Source organism: Carex rostrata, chromosome 30 (assembly GCF_964058835.1).
Source record: "Carex rostrata chromosome 30, lpCarRost1.2, whole genome shotgun sequence".
In the NCBI taxonomy this organism is placed as follows: Eukaryota; Viridiplantae; Streptophyta; class Magnoliopsida; order Poales; family Cyperaceae; genus Carex; species Carex rostrata.
In genome coordinates, this window is record NC_135947.1 from 180,260 (window position 1) to 199,471 (window position 19,212).

The window sequence follows — 19,212 nt, forward strand, 5'->3', positions numbered from 1 at the left end:
CTAATTAGAAGCTGCGTATTTACAAAAAGACGAAAATAATTATAGTCTGTATTTATTATGTTTTATCTCACATGGTCATATTAATTTGATCAGATTACAAAGTAGAAAACTAAAAAAATAATTTTATTACCACTTATTCAGTTCTTTATTATTGGGTTCGTAATCGGTCAATTTATGTAATATATAGGTCGGCATTTGTCTAGGATGTAACTAATCTATCTGCAACTGCAAGTACTATGTTAGGAGCTCTGCTTGGATGAAATCTGATTTGTATAACTCATTGAATATTTTGGAGGTATTAAATATTAATTTAAATTTCAGTTTCAAATTTCATATATGAATAATTGGTTTTGTTCTTTGTCAAAGGAGCTATATCATGTTTCTTTCTTTTTGTCTTCTTTTTTGTTTGTTTGTGGAACCATACAGTAGGATCATACCCCTATATATCCATGAGATTATTAAAATTAAAAAGAAGAATTTCAAAGAGAATTTACAAAAGCGAGGAAGAAACCAGTATCAAACTTGCCACAGGTAGAAAAAGAAACATAATTAATAAATCGAAGGATCATGATATATAGATTGTCTGAAAAGTCAAATGGCTTGAAAAAAAAAGCACAAAAAAAACTATGTAGCAACTGCCAAAAGCAAACAGCCTTAGCAGTCACAGCCGGTCGGTCATCAACTCATACCACTTCAAAATGACCATATCAGTTAGTGACAATTAGAAGAATACCTCGCTTTGCTTTGGCAATAATAATTGAGATAAATTGTAGAAAAAAAAAAAACACAGTGCATATCGTACAATAAAGTATAGAAAATGCAATGTAGATGAATAGCAAATAAAACATAGTTAAACAAAGAAAAGGTTCTAACTACTTGAAATTGAAATTTACTAATAGAATTAATTAAATTGGAAAAAGAAAAAGACGACTTATTTAAACTGAAAATATAAAACAAAATAAAATATTACTATCCAAAATTTTAACAATGAAATTGAAGGACCATCCTTGAGTGTTGGTTGATTTAGATTTTTGCCCGTCAAGACTTGGTGACTATGACTAATACATGTCAGACCAAGCTAAATCAACCCCTACATAAATCATTTTCTTATTTTTAGACTGGAGCTGCATGGTATCAGGAAAAACCAACTGCATAATGTAGTGAGAGAGAGAGACAGAGAGATTACAAATTTTCCTATACCGGAAAGGGCGCATGGGCAGTGAGAAGAGTGTAATCACTTCATCCTTCCTGTACTTGAAAAAATAAATGCTCCATTTTGAAAGCCTTATACTTACATGCATGAATCAATAAAGTAAAGGCACATGAAGTACGAAAAAATGCTCCATGCAATTCATTGTTTAATTGACACAAACTAATAACAAATTATGGATGACAACCATAAAATCAAAATATACTGACCTAGCTGCTCAAGCAATACAAAATCTGTGCTCTAAATTTTATCTTTAAAAAGGATTAATAACTTACCAAACTCCAATAACTCATCGACTCTTACTGGTGAGTATTCTCACTCTGCTAGGGCTGCACAAAAAATTCGTAGTTTGTGATTCGATTCGAGTTTGATTCGAAAAAGTTCGTAAAAAATTCAATTCAGAATAGTTCGAAATTAATTCAAACCAAATTCAAACTGGACCAGGTTCGTTCGAAATAGGTTCGCGAACTATTCTAGTTCGAAATTCAAAATAACGTGAACCGTTGATTTTCGCTGATGACTTATGTTCACTGATGATTTAAAAGTTAAAACATAAGGCCGCCCAACTATAAGTCATAACTCGTAAATCGTAACCCTCGCTCTCAGTTCTAAAACCCTAGACGACTTTCACCTCTGGCTTTCGGCGACTATGATCACTCTTCATTGTCGTAAAAAAGTTCGTAAAAGATTTGAAATTGAGTTCGTAAAAAATTCGATTCAAAATTAATTCAAACCAAACTTAGTTCGAAATTAATTCAAATCAAATTCAAACTGGGGTAAGTTCGATTCGGTTCGATCGTTTACATCCCTACACCCTGCTATTAAGCATATTAATAGCATGTATCCTGCAAGATGAGCCGCCACTGCTCAAAGAGGCATATATTAGTAATGTGTTTTGGCCAATAACACCTTGTTTGGATGGAGAGTAGATGAAGGAATGGGAGGTAAATAATAGAAGGGAATGGAATGGAATAGAAAGGAAGATTAATATATTTAACTTCTTTATGTTTGGATGATTAATGAGAGAAAATAAATTTAACTTTTCTTTCAGTCTTATTTCTTGTTTGGTTGATTAAAATTTAGGAGGTCAATGAGAAATTCAGTAACTGTTGTAGGTTTGAGAAAAAAATATTGTATGAGAATTATATATATAAGATATAGGGTTGGGTATTTGTGTAATTTTTTCTAAAAGTATTTGTAACATAATTTATTTCCATCCGTTACACTCCAATTTGGGAGGGAAACCGATTCTATTAATTATAATGATACAAGGTTAAACCTTTCACCTCCGACATAATTTTATCAACCAAACACGATTCAACGGAAAGTTTTTGTTCCTTTCCATTCCCTCCCTCCCTCTACTCTCCATCCAAACAAGGTGTAAGAGAAGGGGGAATGCTAGCTAGTTACTTATTTTTATCATGATAAGCAATTATACTATATAAACAAATCTTACATTGGATTGCAGAAAGAGCTACCATCAGATGGTTTGAGATGTGCCACATGATCCACAAAAATCCATCCTGCCTCTACAGCCTTAGCATAAGAAAATTGAAGTAAAAATACAAACAAGTAAAACAAATTAGTTGATAACATACTAATTAAGTTGCCTACCAGATATAGTTTTATGGATGAAGATACAAACCAAATGTTATAGATTTATTTGAGGAATATGAGTTGAGAATTCCCATCAATCACATGTAACTCTTTTAAGGTCGAGAAATAAATTAAGATGTTAGAAAGAAGATTATTGTAAAAAGGGGAAAAAAAGGGAGTGAAGGGATAATTTCCCTGAACATAAACATACCTATCTCATAAACAGAAATAGGCAGATCCTTCTGAGAGTGGATGATTGCAGGGTTCAAAAGGACATAAATTGGATTCCCATTAATATCCATAAGCTGTACATATTAGAGAATAAGGATAGGTCATGAGAAATTAGCATGTCATGCCAAAATGAACTCTAAAATTAATGATAATTCAAGGCTTACTGATGAATTAGCATGTCATGCCAAAGTGGGTCCCATCTGTAATTGTCCCAACTACATTAGATAAGAGTGTCAAATGGGAAATTTTATATATTACTCTTTTTTCTTTTTCAAAATTTAGAACAAAATATCCTCCTTTTAAAATTCTTAACAAAATTAATGTTCTTGTGGATCCCACTTTTCTCCCCTCTTTCCCTCCCTCCCACTCCTCACTATTTACTCCCCTTTATTCATTATTTAATCTTTTTAATTAACATTTTTTTTAACATACCTATTCTATCTAATTTATTTGGTTTAAAATTTCATAATCCCAATTTTAACAATTGTAAAAAATTTATCACATCGCAGTTAAGAACAATTTAAATTAGAATTGGTCAATTGAAACGATTATGTGAATTGGATTCTTTATTGAAATGATAATGTGGTCAATTGAAAATTAATGTAACAGAATGTTCCGTACTTTCCATTCTTTGTTGTTTTTATTTTTATTATTATAGACTATTTAATTTTGACTACAATTATAAATATCTAATTGGTGAGACTACAAGTTCAACTGGAACGAAAAAAAATTATATGAAACGGTGAATTGTGAACAACTCCTTCAACTAATAATGTTTGAGAATAACTAATTTCAAAATTATGAGCAAATGTTATAATCATACGTAGATGAGTTTACTTCTACATCTTTGCTTGATCTGTTTCACTAGCACTCACGTAACTGGTAAGATTCTTTGGTCTTTTCATATTGTTCTATCATCCTCTTATTAATAATTTTGTAAAATGAGCAACGAGAAAAAAAAATATCAATTAATTATTATAATGGTTATTTTTTTCTTATTTTTTAAGATAATATCATATACATAATTAGTATATTTTTATTGAAGCATAATTACCTCACTAAATTGTTTTTAGTTTGTGATGTGATAAAATTGTTATAAGTGTGAAAAAATTATAAATTTTTTAAACCGAATAAATAAAATAGAATGTGTATATTAAAAAAAAATTATATGTTACTTAAAAAAGATTTTATAAAACAATTATAATAAATTTTAAAAGGACTCATATGTTGGAATGATTCTATGTATAAGATAATATTATGCTTTATGATTATTTTTTTCTTATTTTTTAAGATCATATCATATACATAATTAGTATTTTTTATTGAAGCATAATTACCTCACTAAATTATTTTTAGTTTGTGATGTGATAAAACTGTTATAATTGTGAAAAAATATAAATTTTTTAAACCGAATAAATAAAATAGAATGCGTATGTTAAAAAAAATATATATGTTACTTAAAAAAGATTTTATAAAACAATTATAATAAATTTTAAAAGGACTCATATGTTGGAATGATTCTATGTATAAACTAATATTATGCTTTCTGATTTAAGCAATAAAATTTTACACTACAATTTCTAATTCTAGCATTATACACAAAAAAAATAAAAAATAATTCAAAACATGAATGAGATAATAGATGTATTTTTTACTTAAATAAATAATAAAGGGGAGTAAATAGGGAGGAATGTGATGAAGGGGAAGAAAGGAGAAGAGAGGGGTCCACAAGAGTATTTTGTTAAGAATTTTAAAAGGAGGGCATTATGTTCTATATTTTGAAAAAGAAGGATATTATGTAAAATTTCCCGTGTCAAACCCATCCGAGATATCTATGCTTTGCGAATTAATATCACCAACGGTACCTCAAATTTTAAGATTGGATCTGAACTGTCGAGATGGAACGCATGACGTTTTCGTGACAAAGCAGATCGGACAACCCTGAACAAAATTTAAAATTTGAGGTACCTTAGGTGATATGAATTCGCAACGCATAAGAGCAGGAAAATTTGTCCTTAGCAAAGAACTACCCCCTTTTTTTATTATTATTTCAAGAACTACTCTTTTACCAGTAAGGCTAAAAGAGTCTCAGCAAAATACGAAGCTGGAAGAAGTCGTATTCATGGAATTATGGGCTTTAAGATGATATAATAATATATATGCTGTATATAGGCTTTTAAGATAGCCTCATCAATCCAACTGGAAATTTAGCATGCTGTATATAGGCTTTTAAGATGATCTAATAATATCGTATAGTCTATTGATAGAATGTGCTGGGGCTATTAATAATATTATTTATGATGTTTTAAAAAAATATGTACAGGGAGCATATTCATCAAGACTACAAAAATTTGCCTGATTTTCTTTGAAAAAACATGCCAGGCCTTATTTTGTCGGATTATTTAATCAACAGTTGGATTAATGGGGCACAAAAGCTGTTCACTTATTTATTTTGTCGGAGAAGGGAACCAACTTTCTCTGATCAACACAATATGAATTCTGAGATCCATTCTACAGTACTGGTAATTAAGTACCAGATCCTCTTACATTGTCAGATTCAAATGAATGTACAAATAAATATACATATTTAATGATCTCTTTCTTGGTTTTCTTGTACAGGAAGTCATAGAAAGATTCCGGTTTGATGAGCTTCCAAATGAGATGCTAGCTGAAATTATTAGTAGTATAGATTTTCCAAAAGATTACCTACATTCCATTGCTGTTTGTAGAAGATGGCGCTCTATTGCCCATGCTCTAAATTCCAACCCAAGAAGTGATCTTCAATTGTTCCATCCCTTGCCTAAGAAATATCCTCTTCCCATGCTCCTGCAACCACGTGGAAAGAAAAACCAATTACACTATTTCTATAGTATTACCAACAGGAAGGTTAATGAACTCCATTTACCAGAAATTAGTAACAAATGGATATGTGGAAGTTGGAGAGGTTGGTTGGCAACTGTTGATATAAATGACAAGAACCTGATTTACCTCTTGAATCCCATCACAAAAGTGACGATACCCCTGCCACCTTTATTAACCTTATATGGAGCATGTTATCCTAAGCCGTTGGTTAGGTTTTCATGGAATATTGAAAAGATTATCATTGTAAACTCCGAGGAAGTTGCTAAGCAGTCTAGCTGCACAACTGTTGCAGTTCTAACACACGGTAATATATTGCAGATTTGTAATATTGGAGACAACAAATGGAAAGAAATTGTTACATCAGTAATTTGCATAAATGATGTCATTGAATTCGAAGGACTTCTATATATTGTCTCTCACATTGCCGACCTTTTTGAAATTGAAACAAATCCTATTACAAAGGTTACACTTATTATTAAATCAGTGCAAGATATGCAGAATGCCAGTAGACACTACCTCGCTATATCATCTGGACACCTATTGTTGATTACTAGATTTTTTCATGGTCCAAGGGAGGAAACAGTTCGCTTCACGGTACACAAGTTAGAAGAAGGACCCAAAGGCAAAATTTGGAAAAAATTAGAAAATCTTCATGATCAAGTGTTCTTCGTTGGTTTCAACACAACCTTAATTATGCTTGGACTCAAATTTATACCCTGAATGCCAAGGGAATTGCATTTACTTTGCCGATGAAAGCAATCTAGTTGTTGATGCATCACACACTGGCCCTTTAATGAAATTTAATGATAATGGAGTTTATCACATGAATGATAAAAAAATAGAACCAATTTTGAAGGGCATAAATGATCGAGTTAGGTTTCCAGCAATTTGGTTTTCTCCTAATCCATGGTAACCCAAACACATCTCTTCTTATGCAGTCTGAAGCACTTTAATTTCCTCCCTCTTAATTAATTGATATTCGTTAGTTTTTTTTTTTTAAATGCATTTGTTGGTTATTTATTAGTTCATTCCCTTTTTAAATACATAATTATGTAATATTTTATTTTATTTAGTTAAATAACTAATATAATGTTGATAATTATATAATTTTCTTATAAATTCTGCTTTGGACACTAACACCTTGATTAAGAACAATACTTCATGATAATCTTTTATCATTTGTTGTTGTCATTTAGATGCTAACAAATGCTAGACTAACTCATCAAAATTATATCTAGTAGTTAAAATTTAATGAAACAATGCGACCAAAATTAACAGAATATTGGGACAAAATAGAGATAAGCAAATAAATGGATCACAAGAGAAACCAAGATAACAAGCAAGCACAAAAAATTAGGGAAGACACAAGATTTTATGTGAAAACTCTTTTGAAGAAATACCACGGAAACACAGGGCACAAATCCACTAAATCAAAGAATCTTACAAGTACAAGAAGATTAGAATTCTCAATAGCGCTCTCTCATACACTCTCTTACAAGTTTTAAGAATAAAAGAGCAAAATTCTAGATGGCTTGACAACAAATTAAGACAGAGAGCAGCTCAAAGAAAAATAACGAAGTGGCTCATAGAGATCATGAGTTGCGGCTGACCCTTTAATTAAAACAAACCAAATACCGATCACCATCGGTTACATGAATTGTCCGATATAACATATATCAAACAGCTTCTTTAATTGAACAAGCAAAACCATTGCCAACGGTTTGACCTTTAATTCAGAAAATTCAGATATAAAGATATTTATCAAAAAAAAAATCAAATTGAAATAGTATTTAGTCACTATCGCACGAGATTCGTGAAATTGCCAACAAAATAATTTAGAGTTGTTACGTGTTAAGGCACGATCATGAAAGCAACTAATTGATAGTGTAGTACAACTAAATGGTAATACCAAGGTTTTTTTTAAACCAAAAGGAGAAAACGAGAGAGAGCGTTGTCTCACTCAGCTAAAGTGGCAGGAAATAGTAAGGATCCTTTAAGTTTAATTAGATATAATATTTTCAGTGTAGTCCTCAAGTTCACAAATATTTTAAATAGAAATTATAAACAAAAATATGAAATGAAAATTTTGAGTTTTTTCAAATTAAAGCTTCTTAACACTTTAATTTTTTTGAATTGGGAATAAGAAGAATGACAAACAAAGACTACGATAACTTACTTTTGCCCCTTAATAATTTTTGCAATTTTAATTTTACTTTCATACATTCAAAGAAAAAAAAAATGAAGTTTTAATGGTCCCATCATCCTATAGCGTGTGTTGGATCATTGATGCCCTTCGGCCCCTTTTTGGATTGTGGAAGTGATGCATTTTGTTAGGTTCAGAAACAACTTTTGTAGAGAACTCCAAGCCGGCCCAAATGCAGCTCCTCTTTTTCATTTTTTTTTTTTTTTTTGAGGAAAAATGTGGGTCAGGCCCACATTTTAATTTCAATGAATAGGGTCAGGGCTGCACAAAAAATTCGTAGTTCGTGATTCGATTCGAGTTTGATTTGAAAAAATTCGTAAAAAATTTGGTTCGAAATTAATTCAAACCAAATTCAAACTGGACCTAGTTCGTTTGAAATAGGTTCGCAAACTATTCTATTTTGAAATTCAAAGTAGCGTGAACCATTGATTTCCGCTAATGACTTATGTTCGCTGATGACTTAAAAGTTAAAAATAAGGCCGCCCAGCTGTAAGTCATAACTCGTAAGTCGTAACCCTTGCTCTCAGTTCTAAAACCCTAGACGACTTTCACTTCTCGCTTTTGGCGACTACGATCACTCTTCCTTGTTATAAAAAAGTTCGTAAAAGATTCAAAATTGAGTTCATAAAAAATTCGATTCGAAATTAATGCAAACCAAACTCAAACTGGGATAAGTTCGATTCGGTTTGATTCAGTTGCAGCCCTAAAACAGGTACATGAATTTTGTAAAATAAATTGGGAAAAAGTTAACAACACTGCTCAAAACATTTGAGCTGTATAATGAAAATGAAAGCATGCTATAAACTGAAAACTCGACGCAAGAAGAGGAAACTAAGATGAAATAAAACTAAAGTAATTCACTGATTCAGCTGCTGGCTTGACCGTTTGGTCTGATTATGCACCTGTCCTGAGCCTTCTGGTACAATATTTTGTACCAGTTTTCATACCAGTGGCACCGATACGGTTTTGATTGCCAAAAACTTCGACCATTCATGTGAATCTTTCCTGGTATAGTGGTACGCCACTTCCTCTTGTAGTTCACTCAATTTCTTGGCATTGTTCTTTTTTTTTTTTTTTCTTTTTTTTCACTGCTAATTAATGACATCCATATAAACATAAATATGCAAGTTTTTCTATTAAAATTTGGATGTTACATCGTTAGTGTAAGCATCCTAATTAATTAAAATCATATATGATGAAATTATTGATTTTAAGGAATATGTATTTTCTTGGCACACATTAGACTTTTATACAATTCTATTGGCACATCATTATAAGAAGCCAGAGCATATTTTATTAATAGGAGGCTTGTTGCTTCCTGCTATGTATTAACAGATCCATATAATTTTGGAGAAATTAATTTCAAGCGACATTTCGAGTCATATAACAATACATAATATAAACAACCACAATATGGAAACATTATCATATATAATACACTTGATTGAATTAATATAAACAGACAATTTATTTTGATTTAGACAAAACAAAAAAAGAAACCTTGAGAGCTACTTCGCCTCTTTAATCTTAAAAATTAAGGAGAGAGAAGAAAAAAAAATCATCTGCCTTCACCAGAGATTAATTGAGAGAAGACTTTACTATTTGTTATATCTGAGCAGCTCTCACCTGAAGTTGCAGTTCCATGGCTGACTACACTTGAAGGCATCCTTCTGACAAACGGGGCAGATGGGAAGTGTGCCTCAGAAGTGCCGCTATCCTCATACAGCTCGCGTCTCACCTCCATCTCTTGAAGCTGTAAGCAATACTCCAAATTCCATAAAACATCTCCAATTGCGGGTCGATCCATCCCGTATTCTTGCAAACACTTCTCAGCTATCTCCCCAAACTTCCTAAGCGAATTCTCGTTTACCTCTCCAACAAGCCTTGGATCAATTATTTTTTCTAATTGGCCATGTCTTAGCCACATCAACGCCCATTCAGCCAAGTTTATTTCCTCACTTTCCAGGGATGGATCTATTACAGGTCTTGCACACAGCACCTCCAACAGCATCACACCAAAGGAATACACATCGGACTTGTCAGTTATCTTTCGGGTCTTGAAGTATTCTGGGTCAAGGTATCCAAATGTACCTTTGACAGCAGTGCTGACATGTGTCTCACCTATAGAGGCACCAAGCTTTGATAGACCAAAATCTGACACCTTCGCCAAATAACCCTCTCCTAAAAGGATGTTGGTTGATTTTACGTCTCGATGTATGATGGTTTGTGAGTAGCCGGTATGGAGGTAGTGCAAGCCTTTGGCTGCTTCAATGCAAATCTCTAGCCTTTTCTTCCATGATAGAGATGGCAATTCATTGCCATATAAATAATTTCTCAATGGACCCTTCTCCATGTATTCATACACGAGAATCATCTCTGAGCGCTCATCGCAGTATCCTATGAGCGATACAAGGTGACGGTGACGAATTTGAGATAGAACTTCAATCTCGGCCTGGAATTCAGGAAAACCTTGTTGGGATCGGGATGAGGCCCGTTTCACCGCAACTTCAACTCCGTTTCTTAGTACACCCTTGTAGACCTTCCCAAACCCGCCTACTCCAATTTGGTTTTTTTCGTCAAAGTTGTTTGTCGCCATTTTAATTTGAGCAAAGGAGATAAGTAATCCGAGATCAACTCTAGGTGATGCACCAATGGTTGTTGCGCCACCCGATTTGCTGGAATTATATATTGAATTGACACCTCCGGTCATGGGAGACCACAATAGGTGTGACGTCTCCTTCACATCTGGTGTATGCTTTTGGTGTCGTTTCTTAATTGAGACAACAACAATACACGACAATATCAGAGCTATGACAATGACACCACCAATAGTGGCTCCAAGAATAACAGCTAGATTATTCTTTTTATCGGTTGGAGAATTGGTCGTGAGATTATTTACTTTAAAAATCTCCAATCCATTAAGCAAAGCATTTTTTTTTCTACTATCCGCCCTATCCAGACCAATGCTCACATTTATGTTTTGTGCACTTGTAACATGTGCAATAAAATCAATATAGAATGGCTCCTGTGCATAGGTTGTATGGTCAGATATTTTCAGGTTATTTTCAAGAGCTAAATAATCCATGATATAGACTGTAAAAACAAGCCCGTTATCCAGGCTATTGGTCTCTGATATAATATCACAGAAATGTAATCGGATAAGATACTGATACCCTGAATCTACTCTGAAACCCCATGTGACGTTGATGTTAAAACCAGGATTGGAGAGGAACTGAACATCGGAGACGTTTATTATTCGTGCCGATTTATAAACATCGTCTGGGGCTATCTCCTCTGAGCTCCCTTCTGGAGGATCATAGTTTAGGCTCGTAGACACTGATATTTTATTAGAGGCATCAGCATTATAAATGTAATGGTCATCAGTAACCCAAGTTCTCCACAGTGTATCATTATCCGGGGTGATCAAGGGGCCTGGCATGTTTACCCGGTACATGGTTTCTAGTACCTGGTTTCCTAAGAGCCCATTTATTGGATTTGCAGAGTTGCCAATGAGAGTTGGGTTCGGGTCACTAAGTATCTCTTGTGGGGCAATGAAAGCTTCTATAGCACTAACAAAAGCAATCGACTTGCTCTGAGGAATGAATTGGACTTCCAAGTCGCTAGAATCTGTCCAAAGAAAGAACTCCTTGATGGTGGGTGAAGCTGTATCAGAGACGGTGAAATTGTCGAGCAATATGTAGTTCAGAGCATGTACACTGAACTTGGCAGTTGTTAAGTCATGAGATTGAGCAGAAAAGGGGAGAAAGTGGAGGCGGAGCACATTAGAAGTGTTGGGGTACATTTTGTTAAATTTGTAGGTGAAAATGAAGTAAGATGCACGAGCAGTGGAATAGAGAGAGGTTGTGGAGGAATTGTTTGGATTTGAAAGAGTGAAACTGTGTTTGTCAGATAGGAGGTTTGAATCACCATCAGCTTGGAAAGTGCGAGGAGGGGAGTTATTGGAGAAATAAATGGCCTTTGTGGCACCGCAGTCTATGTAGTAAGAGATGTTTGGTGTGAAAGGGGTAGCAATAGCAGTAGCAGTAGCAGTAGAGAGAAGGGAGAGCAGAAGGGAAAGGAGGAGAGGTGTTCGACGCAATGCCTCCATTGGAGATAGATTCGATTGGTATGTGCGCGTGTGGGAAATTAAGGGCTAATTAAGATAGAAGAATGTAAGGGGGAAAGTGCAGAGCAGCAAGTGGTGCACAAAATAATATGCTCTGTTTTTGTTCACACGCACTAGTTGAGTACTTGAGTGGGAATATTGATTGATTGCCCATTTGCCCCCACAGATTACAGATATTTGTTCCTGCATTGACTGGGAAGGTGGACGGTTGACTTGGGTATGGACTTGTGAAAAAGACGGAAATAAATCTGCTGTGATCCGTAGGAATTGCAGGGACCCTGCTATTCCAAATCTAACTTTTCTGAATATAAGTTGTTTATATACACAAATCTCAAAACAAATAAAAGGTTAGATTTGGGAATAGCAGGGTCCCTGCAATTCATACGGATCACAGCAGATTTAATTCCGAAAAAGACTCGTGATTGCGGTCAATTCCACATGTCGTTCTCAATCCCTTGTATCAATATTTTTTGAAACATCCTCTGTAAAGAATCACTGCATCGTGGGCCCTCAAAAGTTTAGAGTATTAAGCAGATCCCACCACAAATTGAGAACCATTCTAGTAACTCGTTACACGGGACAGGGGATAGATGATAGTTGGTCTAAAATATACAGCGAGTAAACTAAGTGGCGCCAAGTTGGACTTGATAAAATGTCACTGGCACGGTAGACGGTTGTCCTTTGTATAATGTGACCGTTTTTGTACCGACCTTACAATTGGCAAAATTTTCCATGGAAGAAAACAAAACTATACAGAGAGAGAGAGAGTAATGCTACGCTACTTCATTAATTAAACTGTCTGTTTTAATTCATATTTCTGACTTTTCGATCTGCTTTAAAAATAGTGCTGATCTGATCTAACAAGGGCGGAACTTGACATCTCCATTTGAGCTCCATTTGTATATCCTATCTAATTAAGATGAAACGGAGATCTCCAATTAAACCCCAAACCTCCCTCCCGTTGTTTCTCCTTCTCTCTCACGCGAAACTCTAAAACCCTAGATGCAAGAGAGAGGCAGAGGGGACCCTCTCTTCCTCAGGCCAAAACCCAAAGAAACCCCATTTAAACCCCAGACGCGATCGCTGCCTCTCTCTCTCAGAGGCGATTAGCCCCTCTTTCTCTCAGTCGCCCCTCTCTCTCTCAGACGTGATCAGCGCCTCCGACTCACCTAGCACCTCCGCCTCCGACTCGCTGTCTCTCTTGCCAGGTGGACTTTCTCTCTGATCTGTTGTTTTACTGGTACCTGGCAACATAGTAGACTAGTAGTTCCTGATCTGTTATTTCTCAATAGACCATTTTTTTTTCTTTTTCTTTTTTACTTCGGATGAATCAGATGTAGTTCCTGATCATTTTGATGACATATTGCTTAATGAGGAATCAAGTTATCATTGATTTCATTTTTGTTGATTAGAAATCAAAATAGAATGTGAACTTGAATTTCTTTCATGGTGATTATAAACTTATATAAAAAATGTATAGAGTTAATTGATTAAGTTTCATTTAATTTAGCAAACTTATACCAAGCTTGGAGTTTCACAATTCTCTAGAATTCCTGTTCTGTTTGTCAATATTGTACCTCAAATTTGCAGTAGCCGATTTTTAATAAACGTATGGTTATATGTGGTATTAATTTTGATCTTAATCATATCAGTTTCATTTTTTTTCAGCACAAAATCTTAATAATATAGAGTAAGCCTTACTCTATTTTGGTGATACTTCATAGTAGCTTAAGATTCATAGTTAGAATCTATGATTTTAATCGTGTTGAGATCAAATCTTTCATTGTCTTCCTCAAATAGGTTGAAAGATTTAGTCATTATGCAATTGTGTTGTTAACTTGGAGCCAAGATGAAGTACAACTCATCAAGCACATTTTGATAAGAGAGCCTCTATTCCAACCTGCATGGGACGGTCACAAGTAGCAAGAGAAAAAGAGAGAACTGTTGAGATGGTTATGCAAATATAAATTTTGCATTGTATTAGGATTGTACATGTGCAAATAAAAAGAGAGAGAACTGATGAGGCATACTCAGTTGGTAATTTTGTAAAAATGTTGATTGTAATGAAAAGTTGTTAATTTGATGTCTACTTTGGTACTTCGTATATAGAATTTGATGACAATTTTGGTCATCTATTTTTTTTTTTTTACAATCATGCTTTATTTGCTAGACATTTAGCATGGAGATATAAATATAGAATACATAAATGCTATCAATAGAGAAGCTTAAATTGTGCCAGAAATCATCTTCATCATCATAGCTATATCTTCATATATACAAGCATAAAATTAAACTATACGATCTTATAAGACATGATTAATATAACCCCCATACAAACACCTTCAATCTTATGCTTGTGTTTGTTGCAAATATTACACAAATATCATCTAAAATGAAACACAAAAGAATCTTCGGTGACATCTCAGATCTCCATGCACCCTCCTTTTCTTGCTAATGCCAATGTTCTCTGGTCTCCCTTTCGGCTAATGGTAAATTTACCCTTTTTTTAGTTTCAATGATTTTGATGGAACCAAGATCTGTATCAGAGAAGGAGAGCTAATTAATAATAATTGAAACAGTTTCCTGAAAAAATATAGTTCTCAACAAGCAAAATCGCACAAGTATTAGCATACATACTAGCTAGTACGTAAATTATAACTGAATTGATGCGTAATGCAACCATGGATATGGTCTTAGTATACTTGCCAATCAAAACAAGGACTGTACCAGTATATACCATCAAGTACTTAATTACGAGAACAGATGCTGTACAGGCTTACGAAAACCATACCGATTTTTCTATTATAACAGTCCTGTGACATTGAACTGAGGATTACCACATGCCCATATCATGCAGTAGGCAGATATATATACCTTTACATGAACGCAAGAGTAAAATACCACCCTATGGTACAATAATTGATTTGCTATAACTATATATCCTAGCCTTGGTTTAGCCACAACCCCAGTATAAAATCTGAATTAAGCAACAAAAGGCCACAAAAAACAAAAAATGAAATTAACCCGGTTGGCACAAGACAAGTATTGACCCAACAATAATGCTTATCAGGTACAATCTCCTGATGGAATAAACAATTGTTTTATAGATTTTTTAAACAGATAAAGTTAATAATAACAAACGACAAGTTCTATTTCACAAACAATACCAATTTCACAAACAGGTACCGACAAAATAAGGTGTCATATTTTTCAATAAATTAAGTTTAGACAAACCATCTTAATGAAAAAATAATTTTAATGAGATATAAACTATACTCGGTATTTATAATGAAAGAAAAAAAAAATTATACTCGGTATTTATAGTGGTTTATCTCACATATATGGTCATATTTAATGAGATATAAACTAGAAACTAAAAAAATAATTTTATTGCCACTTACTCGGTCAGGGCATACATAATTATTATATATTTAGTTTATTGAAAATATACCGAATCTGATATTTAAAGAGTTACTTTGATGTTTATCATGGCTGTGGCACTAGCATATAAAGATGCCTCTCGTATTTCCTTATTTTTCTATTTTAATCAAAGCATAATCGGAATTAATTCTTTAGAAAAAAAAATAACGACGAAAAACAAATATATGAAATGCGAAGTTAATAGGATGCGTATGGAATTTTATTTGATTTAAAACAAGTTATTTCTTGCTTCTTCTTTTTTTTTAATGATTATTCGGTTATTTTAAAATATAATAGTATTTATTACGTTAAAAGGTCATATTTGATTAAATATTGTCAAGTAAAAAAAATGGAGTAGGGAGCATACTTCACGCATAAGTTGTTAAATAAAAAAATAAAATAGAAAAATAAGAGAAAATTACAGCAGAATAAATTAATAATTTAAGTAATCTGTGACTTGAATAACAAACTCGAACCAAATAAAAATAACTCAAGTAAATTAACCTATTTTAGATAAAATATGAGGTTGTCTATCTATGGTTGATTTTGATACTTGGTAGTAACTCATGATGATTTTGTTATAGGTCGGTTGTTGTTCCAGTTTAGAGTATCATTACAAGTTTATTTTGGTACTCGCTAGTCTCTAATGTTATTAACTTTCTCTTTTTTTCTTTTTATTTGAAAATTTTCAGTGAAATTATGAAATCGTGAGGGAAATCAAACTCTCAATTTTTGAGTAACTAATAGTCTTAGGACTTTTTTTCTAATTAACTGGGCTCTCTCTCATTTCTCATGTTGTTAACTTTCTTAAGGAGTAGTCTTTTTTATAGTCACAAATGGATCCACTTTAAGTGAATGGAGATCAATTGATCACCATTCATTTATATGAGCAAAATTAGAGTGCGATGTGCTCACCAACCCTCTTGGTGAGCACACCTCCAAAAAGTTATCAAATTGACTTCAAATTACAAATTCAAACCGTTAAAATTCAAGTACTTCGCGAGTGATGCACGTACATGCAAAAAATTTTAAGTTTTGAATTTATTTAGTGCATGATCAAATGGTTAAAACAATGAATATTGTATAAATTATTTTTTTAATTGTTTTATGTATTCATTTTTCATCAAATTTTTTGACAATTTGATCATGTATTAAATGAATTTGAAACTTTAAAAAGTTGGCATGTACATGCATCACTCACGAACTACTTGAATTTCAATAGTTTGGATTCGTAGTTTGAAGTCAATCTGGTAGCCTTTTTGAGGTGTGCTGACCAATTCCTCTCGGTAAGCACATCATACCCTAGTTGTGCTCTATATGAGCAATTCAGAGCAAAATGCTATGGGCACTATAAATTTAATTCTATTGGCAATATGAAAATTTTATATGATTAACCATCTTTCGTATTTGACCTTCTAGTTTTAAAGTCAGACTTTGCACTTGTTTATAATTGTTTTTTGTAGTTTATAAAGTTTAATTGCAAAAACATGGACTTCCTTAAATTATCTTTTTCTTTTTGTCCCCTCATGGCATGCTTTGCACTTCTAAAGGTAAGAATAAAACTGATGAATCTACTCAATGGATGAAAATAAAACTGACAATGTACGAAATAGATTTAGAAATATAGTTATTAAAATATAGTGACAAGAAAAGTGACAACAAGACATTATTCGAAATAGTATTTAATATTTTTGAGCAATCAAAAAATAGTTTAAGAAGGACATATAATTTTTTCCCCTTTTTCTTTCTTAGTTATTTTATTTTATAAATAGCAGAATTGTACTATTTCAGTACTCTTTCAACCAAAAATTTAATGTTTATGAACAACTAATTATGTGAAATAGAATTGATAATACTAGAACATAAGGTTACCATATAACCCTTACAAGAACAACATTTGTGGCCTGATTCGGGTGTAAATTTCTAACCCGACCCAATCTAACCTGACTTAAGCCTATCCGGTTGAATCCGTATCCCCTCAAATACCTGAATCAATTGTAGGAAAAGAACGGTGTGAATTTAGTCTCAGTCAGATTAAAAAAAAAATCAGTATTGAGATTCGTGCAACAGTTAAAGAACAGTATGAATTTAGTAATTGTATCTCATATAACCTGAGAGGATAAAGATTCTATCTAGTTTGGATTGAATACGAGTCTTATAATTTTCGGCCTATATATTTAGTGTCGTATTTTGTAAGCAAACTATTGTTTCGTAATAAAAATCGGTTCATTTCGGACCGAACCGGGACCATTTATATCTTTTGATAAATTTAATTTAAAATTTATTATGAAATTAAGATTTATTGAATCAAGTTACAACGATCGGGTTCATGTCAAAAAATTCGAGCCGAGTCGGATAAAATTGCATAAATAGAGATCAGATGCAATGGATTGTTATGTTATGTTATGTTATGTTATGTTATAGCTTTTGTGGTTAAGATTCCAGATATGGTCGGTAATATTTTTAGTTATTTATTCGGATAAAAAATCTTGGACTGTACTTTAATTTATTCGGATGTAAGATTTTGAGCTGTGCCGTTTGTCTCTCGCTTCGAATTGAACGAAATATGTCTTTTGGTCTCATATTTAATAGTTATTTATATTTGAATACCCACATCGATCTCATATTTATTAGTTGGTTAATTATGTATTAATTACAGTGGTACGAGAAAAAAAATATATTTAATTTTCAAAAATAATATCTCGGACTCTTTAAATAAATACACAAAATATTATGTATCGATGCTAAATATTGCGTTGAAACGAAATGCATGGACACAGCGTGTATTATGAAATGATAATGTCGTAGTTTGTAATGAGTTCAGGTAATAAATTTTAATATTATTAATTCAAAAATCCATAGAAGCAATTTATTTGATAATGAATTAATAATAGGAAAAAGATTCTATATATGATGACTAAAATATAAAAATGTATGTCCAATGCATTGAAATAATACTGACATATAAGAGAGATGTTTTTTAAACTATATATACATAAATGATGCTACGGTACAATTCATATATTGATCCGTACTATAGTTAATATTTTCATTTTTAAAATTCAAACAATTAATTTTGAACAGTTCAACATAATCTCTATCATCTACATCAAACTGTATTTATAATTCAATTTTTTTGTTGATTTTTCTAACTATATATTGTTTGATAGGTAGAAAATTACTTGATCTAAAGATTCTAGATCATTTAAAAACAATAATATTTTATCTATTTTAAAAAATAGAATTCTAAGAAAATGAAAAATTTAGTCTGCAATTATAATTTTACACAAATGCTATGTTGAACAGTTCTGATCAACTCAACTGTTTCAGCTTTAAAATAAAAAATGTAAATCTATATTTACTTGATAATCAATGTCAAGTTTCTAAAAAAAAAAATGTAAATTTATAGTACCACTGTGCATATTACCATAAATAAGTGCTTATAATTAATGCAGATGACTTGAACTGTTATTGTTGTTAATAACTTAGATTTTGACCTCTTATGAAAAGAACTTATTTTTTTTTCCTTTTATTCCTCATTTTTTTAGTTTTCGCAACTTTTTA

General features: G+C 32.6%; 1 protein-coding gene and 1 pseudogene across 2 annotated transcripts; one reads left to right on the forward strand and one right to left on the reverse strand.

The window, feature by feature from the left end:
* The first annotated feature begins 5,412 nt into the window (after nt 1–5,412).
* Nucleotides 5,413–6,619, forward strand: LOC144546581 (uncharacterized). Its single transcript, XM_078295112.1, has 2 exons — nt 5,413–5,559; nt 5,657–6,619. Exons 1-2 carry the CDS (start codon nt 5,413–5,415, stop codon nt 6,617–6,619), a joined length of 1,110 nt encoding a protein of 369 aa, XP_078151238.1.
* A 2,862-nt stretch (nt 6,620–9,481) lies between these two features.
* LOC144546809 (receptor-like protein kinase HERK 1 pseudogene) lies at nt 9,482–12,283 on the reverse strand (annotated as a pseudogene). The gene has a single exon (XR_013508882.1). The product of XR_013508882.1 is annotated as a receptor-like protein kinase HERK 1 pseudogene (transcript).
* Between the last annotated feature and the right edge of the window lie 6,929 nt (nt 12,284–19,212).